Below are 23,129 nucleotides of genomic sequence, written 5' to 3' on the forward strand. Positions count from 1 at the left end.
ATATTTAGGCTGCTCTGTCATTTATGTTCAATAATAAAACTTTAAAAATCAATGCATGCAATATTGAACGAAACATTTCGACTGTCTGAGGTGTGTTGTGAATATAAAAAAAGAGAGAATAGTTTGCACGGCTTTTGCAACCATTAAACCTGCACATATAAAACGAAAACAAACCGTGTAACTCTCTTAGCACCAGCAAAGGGTGAAATGCTCCGCTGACCGCGCTGACAAGCAAATATCGTCTCGGTTGGCAAAATTGGCCCATTTCTATGCAAATGAGCCTCATTTCTAAAGCAGTCCAATACACAAAGATCAGCGCCAATAGCCGCATGCAGTAACAGTGGAATAATTAGCGTCTTCAGAGAGTTGGTGGTAACTGAAGCACGTTTATACTGATAAACTGACAGATAGCGGTTGCAAGTGATGGGAAGCCACAATTTGTAGCAGTGCTTCGCAGCTAATTGCTGATGTCAGCAGGAAAGCCTACTTGCAACAAAATAATATGCTTAACAAGTATAATCTTCACAATGTTTGTGATCTTAGTTTAGCTCACATGTGCTTAGTACTCCTGCACACAAAGTACAGCTGAGGATGATGGGAAGCTTTGCAGGTACTTGGTTATGAACCAAAGGATTGGACTGGTGGAGATAGCGGAAGAATCTGAGGATCACCAAAAGTATTACAATTCACCTTTCTCTTCACCATTGTTTGTGTTTCTATACTTGTGGATTCCACCTTGCATAATGGTTTCAGCTGAGCCTTTTATTTACACAACCCAATTTGGCTTCCTGCCATTCTGGTGGCCTATTCTGCAAACAGCTATAGCTGTTTGCAGAGATGGCCGTTTGCAGAAATGGCCACCAGAATAGGCTGGTATAGGCTACTCTCAGAATACAGCAGAAGATAAAACAAGCTTTTGTTTCTCTCTCTCTCTCTCTCTCTCTGTTTTTGCAGATAGCTTGTCGCCTCCTGTCAATGTGACCATCAGCGCAGTGAAAGCCAACTCTGCTGTGGTGACATGGGACATCCCCGAGGGAGACCCGGTTATTGGCTTTGCCATCACACAGCAGGTGAGCAACAGACACTGGCTATATGCTACTGTATGTCAATGTGCCAACAGGGGGGGATAAACTATGCAAACACACACATACTAATTGAATTAATTTGTGATTGTTTGCTGCCATGTGCAATTCTCTGTACCCAGTTGTTCTCTTGAGTCAGTGTGCTTAGTTTGAATGATCACATGCCGCTGGTTTCTGTCGGACTGCCTGTGTGTTCTCTGACAACAACAGACCATGACAGCTCTGTGACGTTAGCGTTATAAGTGATGCTATAAGTGATGTTATTCGCTGCAATCGAGCTCACACAAAAACGTAATCAGGTTCATGTACGCCCAGAAAAGACATGTTGGTGTGACGTTAATGCCGAGGACAGCATAGTTTGCAGAGGAAGGTAATAAAATGTAAACATTTGATAAAATACAGGTCATTATGTGCTTTCCAAAAACAGACAATTAATATAGCAACAGAAATATACATCTGCTTGTATTGTGATCGTTATTGATACATTATTAAGTTTGTTTGTTTTTATCTCCTGGATAACGTCCTATGACTGTGAAAATGGTTTATATTCTTCATTGACATGTTGTGAAATATGCTTTATTTCAAACAGTAACCAACAAGGAAAATGGATGCTGCTCTTACGTTTGTCTGTTAAACATGAAGTTGTAGCCACGAGACGGTTAGCTTACCTTAGCATAAAGAATGAATGTAGGGGAAAACAGCCTGCCTGGCTCTGTTCAAATGGTCAAAACATACACATACCAAGAATTTTAGCTAAACCTGGCTATACTGTATATATATAATATATATATATTGATATACACAGGGCTGCACATAACTGGTGCGCAGGTGCGCATGCGCACCTCCGCCAAAAAAAGAGCACCGGGTCATTTGAAAAAAGGCGCATTTGCGTACCAACATTGAGAGAGATAGAGAGAAGAGAAAAGAGAGAAGAGAGAGAGAAAGATATATGCGAGTTGCATATGAACTCAGGGCCGGCCCGTCGCACTGGCATTATAGATGTTCGCCTAGGGCACCAGATCTGGGGAGGCGCTGCGCTGGCAGTTCTGGGAGGGGAAAAAACATTTTTGACCGTTGGTGCTCATCCTAATTTTTGGCCTTGATGTAACAATATTCATAATTAAGTAAATGTAACACCCTTTTCACCGCGGTTACACTTTTCATCTGCCCTGTACTATGGGGGCTGTAAGTGATGAAAATGGGGGATGTTGGCTTATCTGGCCAACCAACCCAGTCTCACGGCATTTCGTGTTCACCAAAACGATTTTTAATCTATTGATTCGTGTTCACCAACACGATTTGCCCCTTTTTTTCGTGTTGCACAGCACGATTTTAAAAGCAATGTATTTCTACTGCCTGCAGCACGTATTTTTCTCCGGTCGGGTCGAGGAAGACCGGAAGCTGTGTGGTTCATAAAAACATGTTCTTACTCAATATCAAGCCACAGTTATTGCTTTTATTTGAAATCGTATAATTTCGAACTTTTGTTGCCGTCTGTGAGGAAAATAAATGGGGCTCAGAGCCTCAGAATACTGAAATCTGTATTTTTTAAATCTTTTTTTCCTTCTAATTTGTTATTCTTTTCAAAATAACACACTGTTATTTACTCACCAATAACACACAATTATCCTTACTTTTATTTATTGGTTTAATTCCATAATCTCGGGCTTTTTTGGCGTCCGTCAGGAACTGAATTTCAAAATAAAAATAACCGGAAACAGACGTAGGGATTTCGAGCGATTACCCAAGATCCTCAGCTATGGTTTTAAGCTCGCTTATTGGATGTTTTAGCCGCAATGCATGCTGGGATTTGGTGTTTATATGATATGAAATCCGGAAAACATTTTAAAAGAATAAAATAATACTTAATTCCGAGCGCTCTTGCTTTTCTCTTTGAAAGTCATCACATAACAGCATTGCAATACACGGTTCGGCTGCATTGTATATTACAGATCTGCCGTAGTTCTTTATTTATAGAGCCCTGATGAGAAGACCTTTGGAAAAACTGAGAAAATGCCGCCGAAACTGAATACTTGACGTGGATCATAAATATATTCAACAATTAAACAACATCTTCAATTTCTCTTCACACAATACGTCTCCTTGCAGTATCAACACTAATTCGGCTGACTTTTACATTTGATCTAATTCACAGATAGGTTATATTTACACCATAACGGTGCACAGCTGATATAAAAGGACTGTAGTTTTTAAAGATATTACTGATTTTCTTTGAATGTAAGAATGTAAATACTGAGTCTGAAATAGTATAGCAATATGCTGTAAAATTATGTGAAAGCATGCATAAAACTACACATATTCAGATGTTGTACGAAAACAAAAGTGTCCTACACTAATAATACAAAGTTATTATGGCTGTGTGTACCTTGTGTGCACCGCCTAGTGGTTAAAGCACGTTATTGAATTATTGTGTTTTATTTGATTAAAAAATATTAAGAGTACATACTTTCATAGGGGGAAAGTATAAATATAGAATATAAAAAATCAAGAAGATACTATAAGTGATCTCTACAATAAAACAGTTTAGTGCAGAATGTACAAAGATATTAATAGGAGGAGGTGTAAAACAGAAAAACGAATTAACCTTTATTTAAACATGAAATAACAGATTAAGGTCTTCTTTTAAATAAGAAAAAAACTTTGGGGGTATCTATCTACAGATAAATATTAAGCCTGACAAAGTACTTAACGTCTAATATATTGCTTTCCTGCAATGTTAACTGTGTTGAAGCACTTATTTTAACTGATATTATACAAATGAATTATACTCTTATGTAGATAGATAGAATAAGAAATGTGCAGAATATGACAGTTTAATGGTGGAGGTACACACATATTGATAGATGTCTTGTAATGCACTGTTGAGGAACCTGTGACCCAAGTGTTTCATTCATTGCATAACTACACCGTAGTTGTGTATATCATATGTCAATACACCTTTGAAAATCTTGAAAGGGATGTGCAAAATAGCCATAATATACAGTCTTTAATGAACTATTAGTAGAGAATAACGAGTAATGAATATACTTTATTACTCGTTTCCATTCATGTCAATTGCAGATACATGTTTAGTCTTCTCAAGCACCAACTATCAAATATCTCTCCTGATTGTTGGCACTTGACAATCACCTTACCTGAATTTTACTCAGGTGTAACTAAAGTCTGATTTAAGGGTTGTTTATATTTCACATAATTAATCAGAATCTGCAAAGTAACTCAAATAAATGCAGTGGAGTAAAAATACCAGGTTAACCTCTGAATTGTAGTGGAGTAGAATTACAAAGTAACAATGAGCTGTCATGTGGGTATTAATGCTGCGCATTATGGACACAAGCGATTTTCACCCATTTATTAAAATTGTATATGTTTTACATTTGATAACACCAATGTGTTTAATACTGGCAACTTCTAATTGTGGGAAAAACGAAAACGTTCAGTAGAGACGTCCCATAGAACATTTTGCGAAACACAATAGCCAGCATGTGTAGGTCTGGGGGGGCGTTCGATTCCAGTTTTGGATAGTCTGGCGTGGTTTCGTTCCATTTCACACATCTGTTTGACGCTCTGCGTAACCTTACGGGGACTGTAGTCCTAAACGATAGCTGGGGATTATGGGTAGTGTAGTGTCTTCGGCCATCCTAAACTCAGAAATGTTGACAATCGCAATGATGCTCGAAATGTCCCTTATAGGCCTACGTCTGTTTCCGGTTATTTTTATTTTGAAATTCAGTTCCTGACGGACGCCAAAAAAGCCCGAGATTATGGAATTAAACCAATAAATAAAAGCAAGGATAATTGTGTGTTATTGTTGAGTAAATAACAGTGTGTTATTTTGAAAAGAATATCGAATTAGAAGGAAAAAAATATTTAAAAATATAGATTTCTGTATCCTGAGGCTCTGAGCCCCATTTATTTTCCTCACAGACGGCAACAAAAGTCCGAAATTATACGATTTCAAATAAAAGCAATAACTGTAGCTTGATATTGAGTAAGAACATGTTTTTATGAACCACACAGCTTCCGGTCTTCCTCGACCCGACCGGAGAAAAAGACGTGCTGCACGGCAGTAGAAATACATTGCTTTTAAAATCGTGCTGTGCAACACGAAAAAAAGGGGCAAATCGTGTTGGTGAACACGAATCAATAGATTAAAAATCGTGTTGGTGAACACGAAATGCCGTGAGACTGGGTTGGGCCAACACACTCTCACTCCATAATTGTCCAGGAGCGACGTTTGGTCAGTGTCCGTGGCGTGCAGTTGTGATGCTCCTAGGCTCCTTCAGCTTCATAAAGGGACGCAAATAGCTTTCAACTGATTGCAATGTATTCCCATCTGCGACGGGATTTGACGCTCATGGAAGCACGGCATTCGTTTGTGTCGGCTGCCCTTAAAGGCAATGTGAGCGTCCATTCTCATTGGATAACGGAGAATTGTACACCCGGAAGTAAGTATTCCCCTTACTGTCGATTGATTTTACAGTGATATCTGCACTACTCATCGACTAAAAAACACCAGATTATCCTTGTTAATTACACAACATTGATTGGTTTAAATTGTGTGCAATGCTTTTGTATTTTTCCCCTTCGATTCGGAAAAACAAATATTTTTTCGGAGTAAAGGATGGCAGAAGACACTACACTACCCAGAATCCCCAGCTATCGTTTAGGACTAGACCATGTGCTCTGTTTGACAAACCCCGTGATTAGTTCTCAAGCTCTGTGATTGGTTGACCTCCAACTGCATTCAATATGAAAAAAAACGTTTCGTAAAATATAAAATCATACTTTATTCAGCAGTGCTTGCTTTACTCTTTGAAAGTCATCACATGAATGCATTGTAATAAATGGTTCGGCTGCATTAAATATATTACACATCTGTCGTAGTTCTTTATTTGTATTTATCTACAGAGATCGGGCTCAGAATAGACCGGAAACTATTCTTTTACCATTCAGTTTGAATTTCACAATAAAGTTAGTAGTACTATTTTGTTTTGATATTATTGTTTTTTATTAACTACTAGACCGCTGGGTCATGTTAAGACCATCTTTTCTGTGTTGCTGTGGGTTTTTTCCATCGCTTTTGTGTTACAAATATCAAAAACAATAACTAAATATATCCGTCGTAAACTAAACCAGAAACAGCAGTATATTTTATTTTGTTAACACTGTAAACTTGACAGCTTTTTAACCCAAACCACCTACTGGTTAAAGCACATTATTACACGTTTAGAGTAATGCAATGCATGTAGATTGTGTTGCTTTTTAATGACTGTTTAAAAATGCCTTTTTCTTAATGTCTTTTATTATTATTAACTACTTGTTACTTGTTGCTAGGGACGCTGCTATCGATATTATTTATGTTATTGTGACCTGCCCCACCGGGGAGGGGGGGGCTGCGATAATAAAAGGGGGTTAGGATACTTAACGCTAACCTGGGTTCCCCAATACGAGCCCTTAGGACAAGTCACGCAGATAAGAATAAAAGGATGGGCAGGGACGCGGCCTCAAGTTCAAATGTTTACAAACGTTTATTATATAAATAATCAAGTAAAAGTTCAGTAGTACAAAATGCAGATTAAAACTTATTCAGCTTTCTCAGTCGACACACATAAGTCCCACGATTGAAGGCTGGCTCTGACAAGGAGAGAATAACTATAATAATTACAATATCACACATAATGATAGTTAAAAAATGATTCTTCTGGCCAACTGCTGAGGGTTTCCCCAAAACCACAATATCACCACGTGTAGCTGTATTCAATCAAACACTCACTACAAATCAACCATATCTGCATGCAAAAAGTGCCCAGCAAACCACATGCTCTACTCCACAGTATGGCCAGGATCGTCACTGAAGAAGTATAAGCACAGAGACAGTATTAGACCTTGTGGGACAGAGTGGGTCGTTACAATGAGGGTGCTGTCGCTTTAAAGATTAAATCACTAGTTTGTACACAATACAACAAACTAGTCAATAAGCAAAACGGTAGCAAACTAATCCTAAAATAAATGGAGAAAGGAGATTAGAAATGTATAAAGACTTATATGAATGTCCTTCAGTGTACATACAATTAATCTCCTACCTCTGATGCAAACGCATTCACTCAATTAGCACCTCACTGGACACCTCTGCAACGGTGATTCTCTGCACAGTCTCTGCTGGGGCTGTCAAGAAGCCTGGCATTTACAGGCCACATGTTAACAATTCAGTGGTAGGCCTACACTGAATGTTACAAATCCTAACAGCAGCTTCACATACCTCGTATAGGGGGAATACACGCCTATCAGCCAGACAACGATAACTGGAACAAGAACACTCGTAATAGTCACAGCTGATTTGGGTGAGGAGTGAGTGGGCATTTAAAGTGTAGCGGGAGATGCTGAACTACATACAGCTGCGCGTTTTCCTTATATGGAAGGGCCAGCTGACTAAAGAAGGGGGGGGGGGGTGTCTTAAAGGGCCAGCCACGTGAAGAAATGATCTGACAGCTAATCCTCAGAAAACAGTAGCGCCGGCTACATTATGTTGTGTAACTGTTTAATGGTGTTATCTTTATTGCTACCCCCTTCCCCGTCAATGTATAGTGTTGGTCCACAACGCAAACGTATTAGTTTAACAAAATCCGCATATAAAATGGTGGCATAGATAGCCTACGTTATTTTCCCCTGTGCAATTCTCCATTTACTCAACAATAACACCTTATTATCCTTGTGTTTATTTATTTGTTTGATTAATAAACACAAGTTGGAGTCCGTCAGGACCGAGGGTCGGAGCAGCTCATTTGCTTTAGAGAATATTTGGGAAGTAAGTATTCTCTCCGCTTCGCTTGACAAACCCTGTGATAGTCCTCAAGCTCTGTGATTGGAGAGTGTGCTCCGAGGGTTACGCCGAGCGTCGAACAGCACTTGAAATGGGATGGAACCACGGCAGACTGTTCAAAACTGGATTTGAACGGGTCCACCGCGTCCCCCCCTCCCCCACCCCGTCCCCAGAACTACACATGCTGGCTATTGTGTTTCGCAACATGTTCTTTATCTATGGCACGTCTCTACTGGGAGTTGTCGTTTTAAAAGACGTTTTCGTATTTCCCATAATAAGAAGTTGCCAGTATTAAACTGTGTACATCCCTGGAGGTTTAGGGGATAGGAAACACTCAAATGTAAAACATATAATTCATAAATGGGTGAAAATTGCTTGTGCCCATAATGGGCAGCATTAATATATACCCACATGCCAGCTAAGGTCAGAAGAGCTTTATTTAACAGCTGCTCTTATGTTTGTGACCCCTCCTATTGTTAATTGATAACATTACATTACATTAATTGATAAGCCTGAAACATGCACTTGTCAAGGTTCAGAGGCAAATTTTGCAAATATGGCAGTAGCCATCGATCAGCTTAAGATAAGATATACTTTATTGATCCCAAGTTAGAAACATTTGCGTTACATCAGCATGTGTAACAGTTGTAAATATGCAGTGGTGTTTATTTACATCATTTAGTATAATCACACAAATTCTGTGTTTTATATTTAACAATTCTGTGTTCTTTATTTATTGATTGTTCAATACCTGACAAGGTCGGAGATTAAATATCTACATACATCTTATAAGAGTATACTACATATGTATAATATCAGTTAAAATAAGTGCTTCAACATGGTTAACATTGCTGGAGGTATGCACAAATATTGATAGATGTTTTGTAATGCACTATTGAGGAACCTGCGACCCAAGTTTTTCATTCAATGCATAACTACACCGTTTGTGAATATGATATGTCAATAAACCTTAGAAAATCTTGAAATCTTGAAAGGGATGTGCAAAATAGTCATTATATACAGTCTTTAATTAACTATTAGTAGAGAATAACGAGTAATGAATATACTTTATAGGGATCCTATTAATATCTAATAATAAAAATAATGAAATTCAATAACATGCTTTAACCACTAGGTGTCCCTTTATATCAAATGTGCACCTTTATGGTGTAAATACAGCTTATCTCCCAATCGGATCAAATATAAAAGTCAGCCGAATTAGTGTTGATACTGCAAGGAGACGTATTGTGTGAAAAGAAATGTAAGATGTTGTTTAACTACTGATATATTTATGATCCACGTCACGTATTCAGTGTTGGCGGCAGTTCCTCATGTTTGTCCAGAAGTTTTCTCATCAGGGCTCTATAAATAGAGAACTACGGCATATGTAATATTTAATGCAGCCAAACCATGTATTACAATGCCGTTATGTGATGACTTTCAAAGAGCAAGCGAGATGTAATCCGAAGACATGCAGCGATTTCTTCGGTCGTTAATTCAGAAAAAAAACCTAGTGCGCTCTGCCAAGTTAGCTAGCTGTTTATATTTGCACTTCCAGGATATTTGCACCTCCATGAAAATGGTGTATTTATATATATATATATGGCGCGTGTTGCATTGTGGGTAGCTCGTGACGTCACTGTGTGTGAAAGAATAGCTGGGGATTCTGGGTAGTATAGTGTCTTCTGCCATCCTTTACTCCGAAAAAATATTTGTTTCTCCGAATCAAAGGGGAAAAATACAAAAGCATTGCACACAATTTAAACCAATCAATGTTGTGTAATTAACAAGGATAATCTGGTGTTTTTTAGTCGATGAGTAGTTCAGATATCACTGTAAAAATCAATCGACAGTAAGGGGAATACTTACTTCCGGGTGTACAATTCTCCGTTATCCAATGGGAATGGACGCTCACATTGCCTTTAAGGGCAGCCGACACAAACGAATGCCTTGCTTCCATGAGCGTCAAATCCCGCCGCAGATGGGAATACATTGCAATCAGTTGAAAGCTATTTGCGTCCCTTTATGAAGCTGAAGGAGCCTAGGAGCGTCACAACTGCACGCCACGGACACTGACCAAACGTCGCTCCTGGACGATTATGGAGTGAGAGTGTGTTGATCTGGCGCCCGCAGCTCACAGCCAAAGTGCGAGTGAGCGTGGGAGAGAGGGTGGGTGCACCGGTACCGGCGCTGTTGTTATTAGAATCTGGTGCTAGCTGCTCTAACGGATATAAGAAGAAGATGTGTCTACAATAATGTGGAGGGAGAGTTCTCTCCAGTCAGACTGAGAGGCTGATACTACAGCTCAGTGAGGTAAAGGACTCTCAGTGTTTAGATAGTTCACTTTAGTCTAAGTTCAAACGGTTTGGTCACAATTTATGTAAACACATATTTCCAAGGCACTCCTTTATAATTATTGGGATAAACAGGTGTGAAATCATTCCAATGTATACTATAGGACAGTAACCAAAAATATCCTTTAAAACTGGAGAGATAACAAAAAATGCATAAATAAATAAATGTTAAGATAAAATAAGATATGAATGAACAACACAAATAAAATAAGTTTCATTTGTTATTGGCTATAGGTTATTGGTTATGTTCACATACTTATTTGATTACATCCACTTGTCTAAGATGACAACAGAGACTTTCGACCCAAACCCAGCTGTTGACTTGTGGATGCAAGTAGCTAATTGCAGACTCAACCAGAGAGGAAGTAGTAGGCCTACATCATCAGCTACCATGTCAGACAGAGAGGAAGACAGTGAGGAGAACAGTCAGGAGGGTAGTGATGACAGCTTGTAGGATTACTGGTCGTGCTAATGTTGTCTTGTGTTCACCTCTGCATGTGTGTTCAGTGCCGTGTGTCTGGCAAATAAAGTCAAGACCCCCTCAAAAGTTATGGTGTATTTCATTTTAATGATGACCACCAAGCCACATCTCCAGGTGCTCCTTTGAGAACCAGGGCAAAAAAGTTATGTGCACCCCTGGATATACAGCTGCTAGCTGTTCCCCCCAGCCTTGATGCTAAGCTAAACAAAGCTAACCAACTCCTTGCTCCAGCTTCATATTTACCCTATCAGAGTGGTATTAACTCTTGGTAAGATTTTCTAATATCTTGAACTTTTGTGCTTTGAAAGTGATGTTTTTATGTATGATGGCGTGAATGCAGCAGCAGCAATGCTCTCAGTATCCAAAGTATCTTGTTATGTGTATTTATTATCCGTCATTTGGCCACAATTCATACAAGACGACCTCTTGAGTAGACCAAGTTCCTATAAACTCTGCCCTTCAGTTAGCCTAACCATAACCCTGTACATGATGGGGCACCCTTTTTAGTTTTTATGAGTGGCTTTGAGTGAGTCATCCTACACCACTGCTACACAAAGCATTCGTCCTGCTGCATTAAACAACATTCACCATTCGTCTCCCTGTCATACTCCAACAGAAGAAAGACGTGCACATGCTGCGATTCATCCAGGAAGTCAACACCACCACACGCTCCTGTGCATTATGGGACTTGGAGGAAGAGACAGACTACATTGTGCATGTCCAGTCCATCAGCATGTCTGGGTCGAGCCCGCTGAGCGAACCCCTGCGCTTCCGAACACCCAAGGAGGCCGAGACCCAGGCCTCTAAGAGTAAAGGTAAAGTGGCACACACCAATGCCATTCATCAAACACACACATACTTAAAGGGAAACAAGTGTGAACTTCCTCTCTCTGTGTCCGTCCCTTTTCAAGACAGCAAGTGCAGAGGGGACTTGGCCTTTTGACAATATCTTGACTGATTTTGTCTAAAGAGCAATACAAATCAATAGACACGCAAAGCGTGAAATGAAATGTCACAACAGTGTGCTCCCGAAACTCGCATCTGCTGACCACAACTCAGGAATAAAGCTGCAGAGGGAGGTCCATACTTCACTGTGTATTGACGTGCCTATGCAGGCCTCACCCTGCATGCACCAGCACAACTGCACAGTAAACTAAAATGAGGAAAGGCATTTATTGGACACAGAGAGGAGGCAGTCGGATCTGCGTGGGGTGGCAAATCAATGTGCTTTTGGCTGAACCCTGCTCCATCTAGTCTTCCTCTCATTTACACTCATCTCTCATGTGAGCCATACTTCGATACTTCCCGGAAAGAGTGTGAACTTCTGTTTTGGTCGACAGAGGTCTGGCACTGCAGGAGACATGTAGAATATAAATACAATCAATGCAGAGCACTGAAGACGTGCTCAGTTCACCACTGAGGCCTAATTAGCACAGAAAGTGTTGTCTGCGTGTTGCTTCTGTGAGGGGAAGATTTGACAGAAATCAATAACTGCAAGGAACCCAGATACACATAATTATTTTTGGATTTGATCCTTTTGTGTACATGCTTGTATCCTTTCCCTCTCCTGCTGTCTTTTAAAGCCGTGGAGACAGAACAGTGCCGGGAGACCAACTCAAACACCATGTACAGAAACAAAGAGAAGTGTCTCATGAACACAACACACAAAGATACACACATATAGTTGTATCAGAGTTGGTAATAAAAAAAATGTATGAGGGACGGTGGCAAAAGGAAAATAGTACACTCCTTATAGAAAGAGTTGGACATTTCTGCTTCATAGGATGCCGATTGACAGATGGTGTTACCATAGACCCAGACTAGCTGATTCCAGTCTTTATGTTAAGCTAAATTAACAGCTAGTTTTGTTTTCCCTTAGATTGAAGCATGATAGCTGCTTCCAATCTTTACTCTAAGCTATGTTAAGCTAACCCTACAAACATGAGAGTAGTTTAAATCATAATAAGCCTATTCCCCAGAAATATAAGTTTTTTTCTTTTAAAATTAGCAGAGGGCTTTTTGAGGAAACCACTCTCTGCCTCAATGCACTTGTCCATTTCATAAAAATGTATGATCCCAATCAGAAAAGGCTATCCAATGCAGAGCAAGGAGACAACCTCACTCTTCCTCACATTTTACTACATGCACACGTCTCCACAGAGAGCAGTCTGAGATGTAACATCCTTCAATGTAACATACTGGTTTATAAAGCTTTGAATGGTTTAGGCCCAAAATACATTTCTGACCTCCTGCTAAATTATGAACCATCCAGATCTCTCAGGTCTTCAGGGACTGGTCAGCTTTCTGTCCCCAGAGTCAGAACTAAACATGGTAAAGCAGCGTTCAGTTATTATGCTCTAAATATCTGGAACAAACTCCCAGAAACCTGCCGGTCCGCTGCAACTCTGACTACTTTTAAATCCAGGCTGAAGACTTTTCTTTTTGTCGCTGCTTTTAATTGAAACTGAGCCGTTGTGTTCATCAGTAAAGTGGAACTTCTGTGTGAACTATTCATATCTTAAACTGCACTGTAACTTTTATTCATGTATTTTTTCTTTTAATGTTTCTTTTATTATCTTTTACTGTTTTTAAATGCCTTTGTCTGAATATCTTTCATTTTTGTAAAGCACCTTGAAGGCTGGCCACAATAAAAGGCCACTCTAAAATGTAAAATAAACTGCACGTTTCAGAGTGGCCTTTTATTGTGGCCAGCCTAAGGCACACCTGTGCAATAATCATGCTGTCTAATCAGCATCTTGATATGCCACACCTGTGAGGTGGGATGGATTATCTCGGCAAAGGAGAAGTGCTCACTATCACAGATGTTTTCAGATTTGTGAACAATATTTGAGAGAAATGGTTATTTTGTGTATATAGAAAATGTTTTAGATCTTTGAGTTCATCTCATGAAAAATGGGAGCAAAAACAAAAGTGTTGCGTTTATATTTTTGTTCAATTTCATATAACTTGCTCATTATTCCACAAAATGGTGACAGCAAAAGCGTTTAATGGTTATTGAAAATGACTGCTTCACAAAAGGAGGCAGAAAGAGAGGAATCAAGTTTGTCTCTTACTGCAGATAATTGCAGGGATAAAGAGAGTTTCTCAGTACAGCTGTTAGGCCATTTTCCTGATATGACAGGCGAACTATCACAGAAGAAAGGCACGTGTTTTGCCGTCCTCGCTCGACAGCACCCTTCTGATCCGCCATATCATGCTGATATGAGTGAAAGAACAAAGAATGAGCCTGAAAAGCTGGATTAGTCCATGTTTTATCTAATGTCCTCTTTCACAATACGTTTAGGCTTCACGAGATGAAAGGAAGACAAAGAGATAAACAAAAAAAACAGCACAACCTGGGGAAGAGACGATGTATCATAAAACAGGGGCGGGAGCCATATTGACTGATAGAGAGTAAAAAAGAGGAAGTAGTTACAGAGGAAGCAGGACAGTAAAACATCCTCAAAGAGTATCACACAATTAAATCCTTCTTGGTGTTTTTCTCACACAGATATACACACCTATAGTCCCTTTTCGACAAAACACTTGAACTTAAACATGGAAAATAAAAAAGGTAATCCAAACGAGCTTCATTGGCCTCTTTAAAAATGTTCTAAGAGGTCTCTTTTTCTCTGGCCAATAGGAAAATCCTTCAAAAACAAGGATGATGGAGCAAGATTGCAATCTTTCTTGTTTAATGTAGGAGTATGACCAGGGGTGCACATCACTTTTTTGCCCTGGTTCTCAAAGGAGCACCTGGAGATGTTGCTTGGGGCTCATCCTTAAAATGAAATAAACCGTAACTTTTTAGGGGGTCTTGACTTTATTTGCCAGACACACGGCACTGAACACACATGCAGAGGTGAACACAGAACACACATGCAGAGGTGAACACAGAACACACATGCAGAGGTGAACACTGAACACACATGCAGAGGTGAACACAAGACAACATTAGCACGACCAGTAATCCTACAAGCTGTCATCACTACCCTCCTGACTGTTCTCCTCACTGTCTTCCTCTCTGTCAGACATGGTAGCTGATGATGTAGGCCTACTTCTTCCTCTCTGGTTGAGTCTGCGATTAGCTGCTTGCATCCACAAGTCAACAGCTGGGTTTGGGTTGAAAGTCTCTGTTGTCATCTTAGACAAGTGGATGTAATCAAATAAGTATGTGAACATAACCAATAACCTACCATAGCCAATAACAAATTAATGTAACTTATTTTATTTTTGTTGTTCATATCTTATTTTACCTTAACATTTATTTATGCATATTTTTTATCTTTCCAGTTTTAAAGGATATTTTTGGTTACTGTCCTATAGTATACATTGGAATGATTTCAAACCTGTTTATCCCAATAATTATAAAGGAGTGCCATGGAAATATGTGTTTACATAAATTGTGATCAAAACGTTTGAGACCCACTGAGATAACTTAGACTAAAGTGAACTATCTAAACACTCAGAGTCCTTACCTCACTGAGCTGTAGTATCAGCCACTCAGTCTGACTGGAGAGGACTCTCCCTCCACATTATTGTAGAAACATCTTCTTCTTATATCCGTTAGAGCAGCTAGCACCAGATGCTAATAACAATAGCGCCGGAACCGGTGCACCCTCCCTCGCTCACTCGCATTTTGGCTGTGAGCTGCGGGCGCCAGATAAGCCAACATCCCCCATTTTCATCACTTACAGCGCCCATTGTACAGGGCAAATGAAACGTGTAACCGGGGTGAAAAGGGTGTTACATTTACTTAATTATGAATATTGTTACATCAAGGCCGAAAATTAGGATGAGTACCAACGGTCAAAAATGTTTTTTTCCCTACGCAAATGCGCCTTTTTTCAAATAACCCGGCAGATATCACTGTAAAATCAATCGACAGTAAGGGGAATACTTACTTCCGGGTGTACAATTCTCCGTTATCCAATGAGAATGGACGCTCACATTGCCTTTAAGGGCAGCCGACACATTGATTGATTGATTGAAAAGTTTATTAACAGCTTGTATATTGGGTACAGTACAGTACAGCTCAAAACATACAATTGTTAAGGGGATGCAGACCAGAGAAAGACTTTCGTCTTGTTTACATCAGGGTCCCCCATTTCCAATTCATCATGTCATTTAAGACATATAAGACATATTTGACATACAGATGGCTTATTTACAATTTACATACAGGTGGTTTTTTTACATACAGATTGCTTATTTACAATTTTCATTTTAGATTTCGTTCTAATACATCCTAACCGGACATTTAAGACATACCAAGTCTACAGATATACAGTTAGTAACAGAGTCTAAAATGCGAGTATATACATAGATGGGGGGGGGGGAAGCTGTCCATTGAACGACAGGTTGAGATTTGTACCATTACCGGGGCCAGTTTTGCAATGCTCTCCCCCGAAGGTGCTCTTTAAGAGAGGTTTTGAAGGTAAGTATAGTTTTACTTTCCTTTACAGTTGTGGGAAGAGCATTCCACCTTGATGTGGCATAATTGCGAAACGTGTATTCCCCCTTTTTTGTGCCAAATCTGGGTTTCACATGATTTGTGGAGCTCCCTCTGGTGTTATGATCATGGTATTCCTTGACCTTTGGGAAGAATTTTGACATGTACATGGGTACCATAGAGGTGTACTGGATCTTGTAGACCAGGCCCATTGCAAGTAGCTGTACTCTGTCGTCTACTCTAAGCCATCCTAGGTTGTCAAAGTGGGCAGAGGTGAGGTGGGTTCTAGATGAAAGGTCAAGCAGTAGTCTGACCAGTTTATTTTTGCGATGTTTGAAGTTTTATTTTTAGCACCTTGGAGGTGCTATGGTACCATGACGTGCAAGCATAGTCATAGTACCCTTGAATGAGTGCTCCTGCCAGAGTTTTCAGGGTGTTTTTGTTTACCAGAGAGGAGATCCGGTATAGGAATCTAGTTCTTTGATTGACTTTTTTTATTACATTGGATGCCATTTTGTCACAGGAGAGGTTTGCCTCAAGAATAGATCCTAGGTATGTAATTTCCTTCTTACTTGTGACAATAATGTCGCCCACTGCAACTGAGAAGTCGTCGGATTTGCTGAGATTATGTTTCGAACCGAAGAGAATGGACTCTGTTTTACCCAGGTGTAATGATAATTTATTATCGGCGAGCCAGGTGCAGATTCTGCCGAGCTCGGAGCTGAGGGTTTTTTTCAACCTGCAACCTGTTCCTGTCAGAGACCAGCAGGGCTGAGTCGTCCGCGAACAGGAACAAGTTGCAGTCACATGCTGATGACATGTCATTTACATAAATTAGGAACAGTAACGGACCTAATATGCTTCCTTGTGGAACACCACAGCTCACTGGGAGGGGGGGGGACAGAGTACCACAAACGAATGCCGTGCTTCCATGAGCGTCAAATCCCGTCGCAGATGGGAATACATTGCAATCAGTTGAAAGCTATTTGCGTCCCTTTATGAAGCTGAAGGAGTCTAGGAGCATCACAACTGCACGCCACGGACACTGACCAAACGTTGCTCCTGGACAATTATGGAGTGAGTGTGTGTTGGCCAGATAAGCCAACATCCCCCATTTTCATCACTTACAGCGCCCATAGTACAGGGCAGATGAAAAGTGTAACCGCGGTGAAAAGGGTGTTACATTTACTTAATTATGAATATTGTTACATCAAGGCCAAAAATTAGGATGAGCACCAACGGTCAAAAATGTTTTTTCCCTCCCAGAACTGCCAGCGCAGCGCCTCCCCAGATCTGGCGCCCTAGGCGAACATCTATAACGCCAGTGCGACGGGCCGGCCCTGAGTTCATATGCAACTCGCATATATCTTTCTCTCTCTCTTCTCTCTTTTCTCTTCTCTCTATCTCTCTCAATGTTGGTACGCAAATGCGCCTTTTTTCAAATGACCCGGTGCTCTTTTTTTGGCGGAGGTGCGCATGCGCACCTGCGCACCAGTTATGTGCAGCCCTGAGTATGACCATGTACGTCCAAGTATCTCTCGAGGCAGCATCGCTCAGCTCTGCTTCATCCCATAGGCAGAACGAATTGTTGTTCTGTTTTCTTTTTTCACTTGTGATCACTGATGTAGACATAAAAGATAATGTAAGGATCCTGTATGGCTTCAGCATTGTAAAGGAATGGCTCAACAACTCAGACTTGGCATGCTTGTCACAAAAATCACAAGTTTACTGATGGACAGAACTATCCCCAAGACTACTCTTCCAATAAATTGGACAACAACAACTCACAGTGGTTCAACCTTTAACAGAACAGGTACCACTGGAACAAAATAAAACCCTACAAAACAGTTCGATAATTAAAGTCTTCAGAACTTCTTATTTCTTTTGCATGGGGTTTCAACCACCATTAATTTTTAGTCATAATGATCTTTCTCTTCTAATTTACTATTAATTATTATTCCTCCTGATAATGTAGGAAGTTGCAGCCACACAGCTCCAAATCTTATATTATGTATCAGGTGCACAGTGGTAGCAAATATCAAGAGAATGTTCTTTGTTGTTTGTTTTGTGCCTGAAGTGCAGGGGTGGGGAACCTCCGGCCTCCGGTCCGTTTACGGTCCGCGAGACCATTAGATACGGCCCTCGAGGTAATTTATAAACACACGCAAAAAGAAAGAGATAACAAGGGAGTGCCTGTTTTTCCTGGCCAAGGACAGGTTCCTTTAACACAACAAGAGCCTAACGTGTCATCACGTGGTATATGTCTCGTCTGAAAGGGCTGTAGAGTGCTGACGGAGAGCACCGGGGCCCTTTCTCATTTCGCTAATTCCCCTCCTCGACTCCTATCCTCGTGTCTTAGTCCCGCCCACAGGAGATGCGAGCAGAGGAGTCGAGGAGGGGAACCGAGGAGAGAGGAGGGGAAGCAGCAGGCATTTAGAGAAATGAGAAATCCTCTCCTCTGAGTAGTAATTTTAAAGTGACGTCCGTTAATGATGACAGGAGGCACAGCAGCCCTCTGTCTGATGGACAGATCATGTGTTCATGATGACTTATATATTTACTTTTAATTCATTCACAGTGCGGTATAATGAGACAATAACAGGCTACAGATGCGGACATATACATATATCCAATTTCAGAATCAAACAACACTCTCATAATAACGTAACACTATCAGAGACTGGACATTCTGACGCACATAAAACAAAAGCAGGATAGCTAAAGGTAGAGAGCTGAGGGAGCGGCGAGCCGACACAGGCGCCATCTTCCCACACACTGGTTTGGTCCAACTCCAATGGATAGGATACTACAAAATACATTTGTGACCATATCTTTCTGTTTTGGTGGTCATGCCACAACCGTGTGCATGCATGCATGCATGCATGCATGCACGAGTCATGGTAAAATATCTGGATTAAGAGGTTGCTTTTTCTTTGCACAGCATGAAAGAAAGGTGAAATAAATGGGCTGTGATTTTTGTTTTTTTTAAGGAGAGGTTGAGTTCAATCATTTGTAGGGCCCTCGGAGGATGTTGTTCTTATTATAGACACATGCATTTTCAAACATTTGATCTACCTATGTTGTACATGTATTATCTTTTCGATTTACACACGGCATCTATTGCACGTCTGTCCGTCCTGGGAGAGGGATCCCTCCTCTGTTGCTCTCCCTGAGGTTTCTCCCATTTTCCCCTTTAAACTGTGGGTTTTCTCTGGAAGTTTTTCCTTGTACGATGTGAGGGTCTAATGACAGAAGGTGTCGTATTATCATACTGATATTCTGTACAAACTTTAGTCCACTGAGACCAGAGGTCGCGTTAACCGAATATTTTCCGTCTATGACGGATTTTTTTTAACAATGACTGACAAATCTGAAAGCAGTCTGTCATTTTGACAGAATAGAACAAACTCGGAACAGCGCCAAAGTTTCCCCGCAGCAAGGCTGCTTATGGGTGTTATGCATGCCCTCCAAAAAGGAAATTATACCGTTTCCAAACCTAACTGTGCCGTACAAATAATTGAAATGTCTGTGAGTTTTGGCTTTACGCTGTGCACGCTCCCGCGAGGTGCAACAGCCATGCATAACACGGCGCATGTGAACTGCCTCCCCCCCCCCCCCCCCCCCCCCCGTTGAACAGTTCACGAGCATGCTTCTCCCCCCCCCCCCCCCCTCGTCAGAGTTGTGTAAAGGCCGACGGGTAATTCTGGATTTTGACGGAAGTTTTACGATCCTGTCCGTCAAAATGACGGGCAGCGAAAAAGTCTAGCGCAACCTCTAACTGAGACAAATGTAATATTTGTGATATTGGGCTTTATAAATAAACATGGATTGATTGATTGATTGATTGATTGATTGATTGATTGATTGTAAAATTCAAATGGCCCTTGAGAGGAAAAAGGTTCCCCACCCTTACTGTAATGAATAAGAAGGACAGTATCCACCTCTACCTTCCCATCCATTGGTGCTTCCTTTGTCTTTGTTGATGCCGATAAAATAAAAATGAATAATAAGTAGATAAATAAAAATCCACTCAGGGTTATAACACACGTAGATTATAACCTCAGTATGGTTTTCTAGGAATTTGAGGACCTGAAATGCAGTAAACATTTTTGCAATTGAAAGTTACGGTAACACTTTATTGCTACTAAATGTCAACTGATGACTTATAGAGTTTCAACTATGGACTATCAAAATAAAGTGTTACCAAAGTTACAAATAGTGGATTTTCAAAAGACAGATATCTTAATATAATTAACATCTCATATAACATATGAGATATGCCAATTTTGAGGATAAGAAGTACAATAATACAATAAATACTTACATTAATGGCAACAGTTTACGTATTTATACTTGTTGGAATGTAGAGAAACTCTGGGACAGCTGTTTTTAAATGGTGGTGAATCTTCTCATCGCTTACCATTAGAGCTCCAGTGTTAAATATGAAAACCGAACATCAGATAAGAAAAGTGACAAAGCAGCAACACAGTTTCCTCTTGTGTGCTGAGTTCTTAAAAGTGAATTGAACTTTAAAGCTGTTAATCCATAAAACCATGTCTTGCTGATGCAGCTGAGCAGACGGCCCCGGGACAGGGGGGCCAGGTGCCTCGGCCGCTGAGCTCTGATCAGTTAACACCGGGCAACAGAGGCCAATCGATCAGCAGAATTGCTTGTTGCTAAAAGCTGCTGGAGCGTGGGGTTCCTGCCACACCGGGCCTCCAAATGTCATTCACTGCATCTAATAAAAGGATGGCAGCACTCTCCACGAGGCACGCTGCAATGAACTTTACATCAAGCCTCTGACTTCCACAAAAAAAGTTAGCACGTGTGGCTGCTTTGTTCCAGAGAGAAACAGGCACTTCTTTCTTTGATGCTTCTGCTGATAGTCATACTTCAAAGATGATGACGGGATATAACTGATTCTGATTGCTGTGATTAATTATTTTCATTGCTTTATCTCTACATCACGATCTAGAACAAAGGTTCCCCAGTGGCTGAGATGAGGCGTTAACTATCCTTTTCATGTTCTGTCTCTCTGTGATCTTTTGAGTCCATTGGGCGCTCACAGAATGAGTCCTAATAACAATAACACAGAACACATCTCTATGGATGCTCATGCTTGTTTGTCTGGCTGTGTGTCTACAGTTCAAAATGTCTGTCTGTATGAAGCCAGTTACTTTATTTACCTGACCCCCTGTGCCTCAGATCCGTATGATAGTCATTTAAGGCATAATAGAAACAGGTGAAGACTAGCAGACAAGCGGTAGTAGTCAATATGAAAATACAGAGTCTAGACAGAGCTGACCTTGAACTGCGATACAAAAGGGAGCGGCATTGGAACCGAGAATGAATCAAATGACTGAGCAGTATAACAGCTCTGGAACATGGAAAAGCAATGATATACTGTAGAGACTAAAGTCATCCTCCCCAAAGCAACACTAAATGATTACTACGAGCCATATTGGTGGAGGTTAGATGCCCCGCTAGATTGTTGCCAAAAATTGTTGAAATGAAATGAACATTTCCAAAGTTAAAACGTTTTTGAAAGTTGTCCATCCTCTTGTAATTCTGAGCACATAATCAAAGTTAATAAAGTGCACTGTCTGCAGATAAGACAGTTATTGTTTATTACAGGTGCAGTGACCGAGTTGCTGATCTAATTAAAAATATATGAAGTAGTTTGTTAGCCTGTTGTAAATTAGTAGCTTATTAATCAAGTTTACAGAGGAAGTAATGACCTGTATGCAGCCACAATTCAGTCTCTCTGGGGACGGGCCAAATAGAAATAGGAATGGGAGTAGAGGAGGATTGCATCTTTTATTTCCTTCCCTACATAATACATTTGCCTTATTGGACGGTGTTCTTAATCTAGAAAAAAACATTCCCCGAATATCTCAAAACATATTTTTCACTGGCCATTTTCTTTCAGACTTGAGAAGGATTACTCCAGAATTCACATGAAGGTGTTTATTGTACTGTCTTACTAAATGAATTGTCTTAATGTCATTAATTAACTTTTACCCAATTAACCTGCAGCATCTGCCTAGGATTTCCAAAGAAAGCAACACAGACCATTTCAGATGGTGTCATCTCATCCAAACCTTTACATATTCATGGGTATTATTTAGTTTTACAATAACTACAGTTCAGTCAGACAACTCACGCGTTTCTTTAACATGTTTATTAGAAGCAGCATATTTGCATATTTGAGTTTGGCGTCTAGGCTCGGGCCTCATCACTCCACAGATATACATAGCACGATGAGTGATGATTAAATAACTAACCCCCCCAAGCCTACAGGTGGAAGCTGGGGTGGTGGTGGGGCAGGCAAGCAGCAGCGAGGTGGAAGTAGCTGCAGCAATAGCAGCAGCAAGCAAAGCATAGAGAGAGATCTGCAGGTTAAATAGAGCGGCATATTAAGGAGACTCTGTTTGGTTGGTTGTAGAGTGGCAAGGGGGCGTTAGGCAGCATAAGTGCTCGAGTTGACTGCCTGAACTAGCTCGCAGGCTTCGCCCCATTTGTTAGATTTAGGCTATAGCAAGGCAATGTGTGTTTTCTATATACCAATATAATCTATATTCTGGAAAATGAAGCCCCTAAAGCACACAGGATGGTTGTCGCTCTGCTTATGTCAAAGTGAACCTTTAGAACCATCTCTGCAATCTCAACCCATTCATTTTCTTTTAAGTCTCACAACGGGAAGGACTTAAAAAAATTACGTAGCACACAATTCTCTCTTTCTGACCCTCCTGCTGCTACAATAACCATCATACGCTCTCTTAATTACCATAAGAGGAAGAGATGGATGTCAGAAGTTGTTTACCGTTTGATATCTAAATGGTAGATCGGTTGTGTCAGAAATTCTGAAGTTATTCAAATTACAAACCTCCTCTGTGATCACAGCACCTGATCCACCTTT

At 40.4% G+C, this 23,129-nt stretch overlaps 1 protein-coding gene across 2 annotated transcripts in view; it reads left to right on the forward strand.

Annotated features, from left to right (window-relative positions):
* The window catches only part of fndc5a (fibronectin type III domain containing 5a), a 45,079-nt gene that overhangs the window by 16,717 nt on the left and 5,233 nt on the right, over positions 1-23,129 (forward strand). For both annotated transcript variants that reach the window (XR_004569536.1, XM_034221922.1), the window contains exons 2-3: positions 955-1,070; positions 11,375-11,573. Coding sequence is in view for 1 of the 2 variants with exons in the window: in XM_034221922.1 (XP_034077813.1) it covers positions 955-1,070; positions 11,375-11,573 (315 nt within the window). In the remaining variant the exon portion in view is untranslated. The remainder of the gene's footprint in view (positions 1-954; positions 1,071-11,374; positions 11,574-23,129) is intronic.

Source organism: Gymnodraco acuticeps, unplaced genomic scaffold (genome assembly GCF_902827175.1).
Source record: "Gymnodraco acuticeps unplaced genomic scaffold, fGymAcu1.1, whole genome shotgun sequence".
Taxonomy (NCBI): domain Eukaryota; kingdom Metazoa; phylum Chordata; class Actinopteri; order Perciformes; family Bathydraconidae; genus Gymnodraco; species Gymnodraco acuticeps.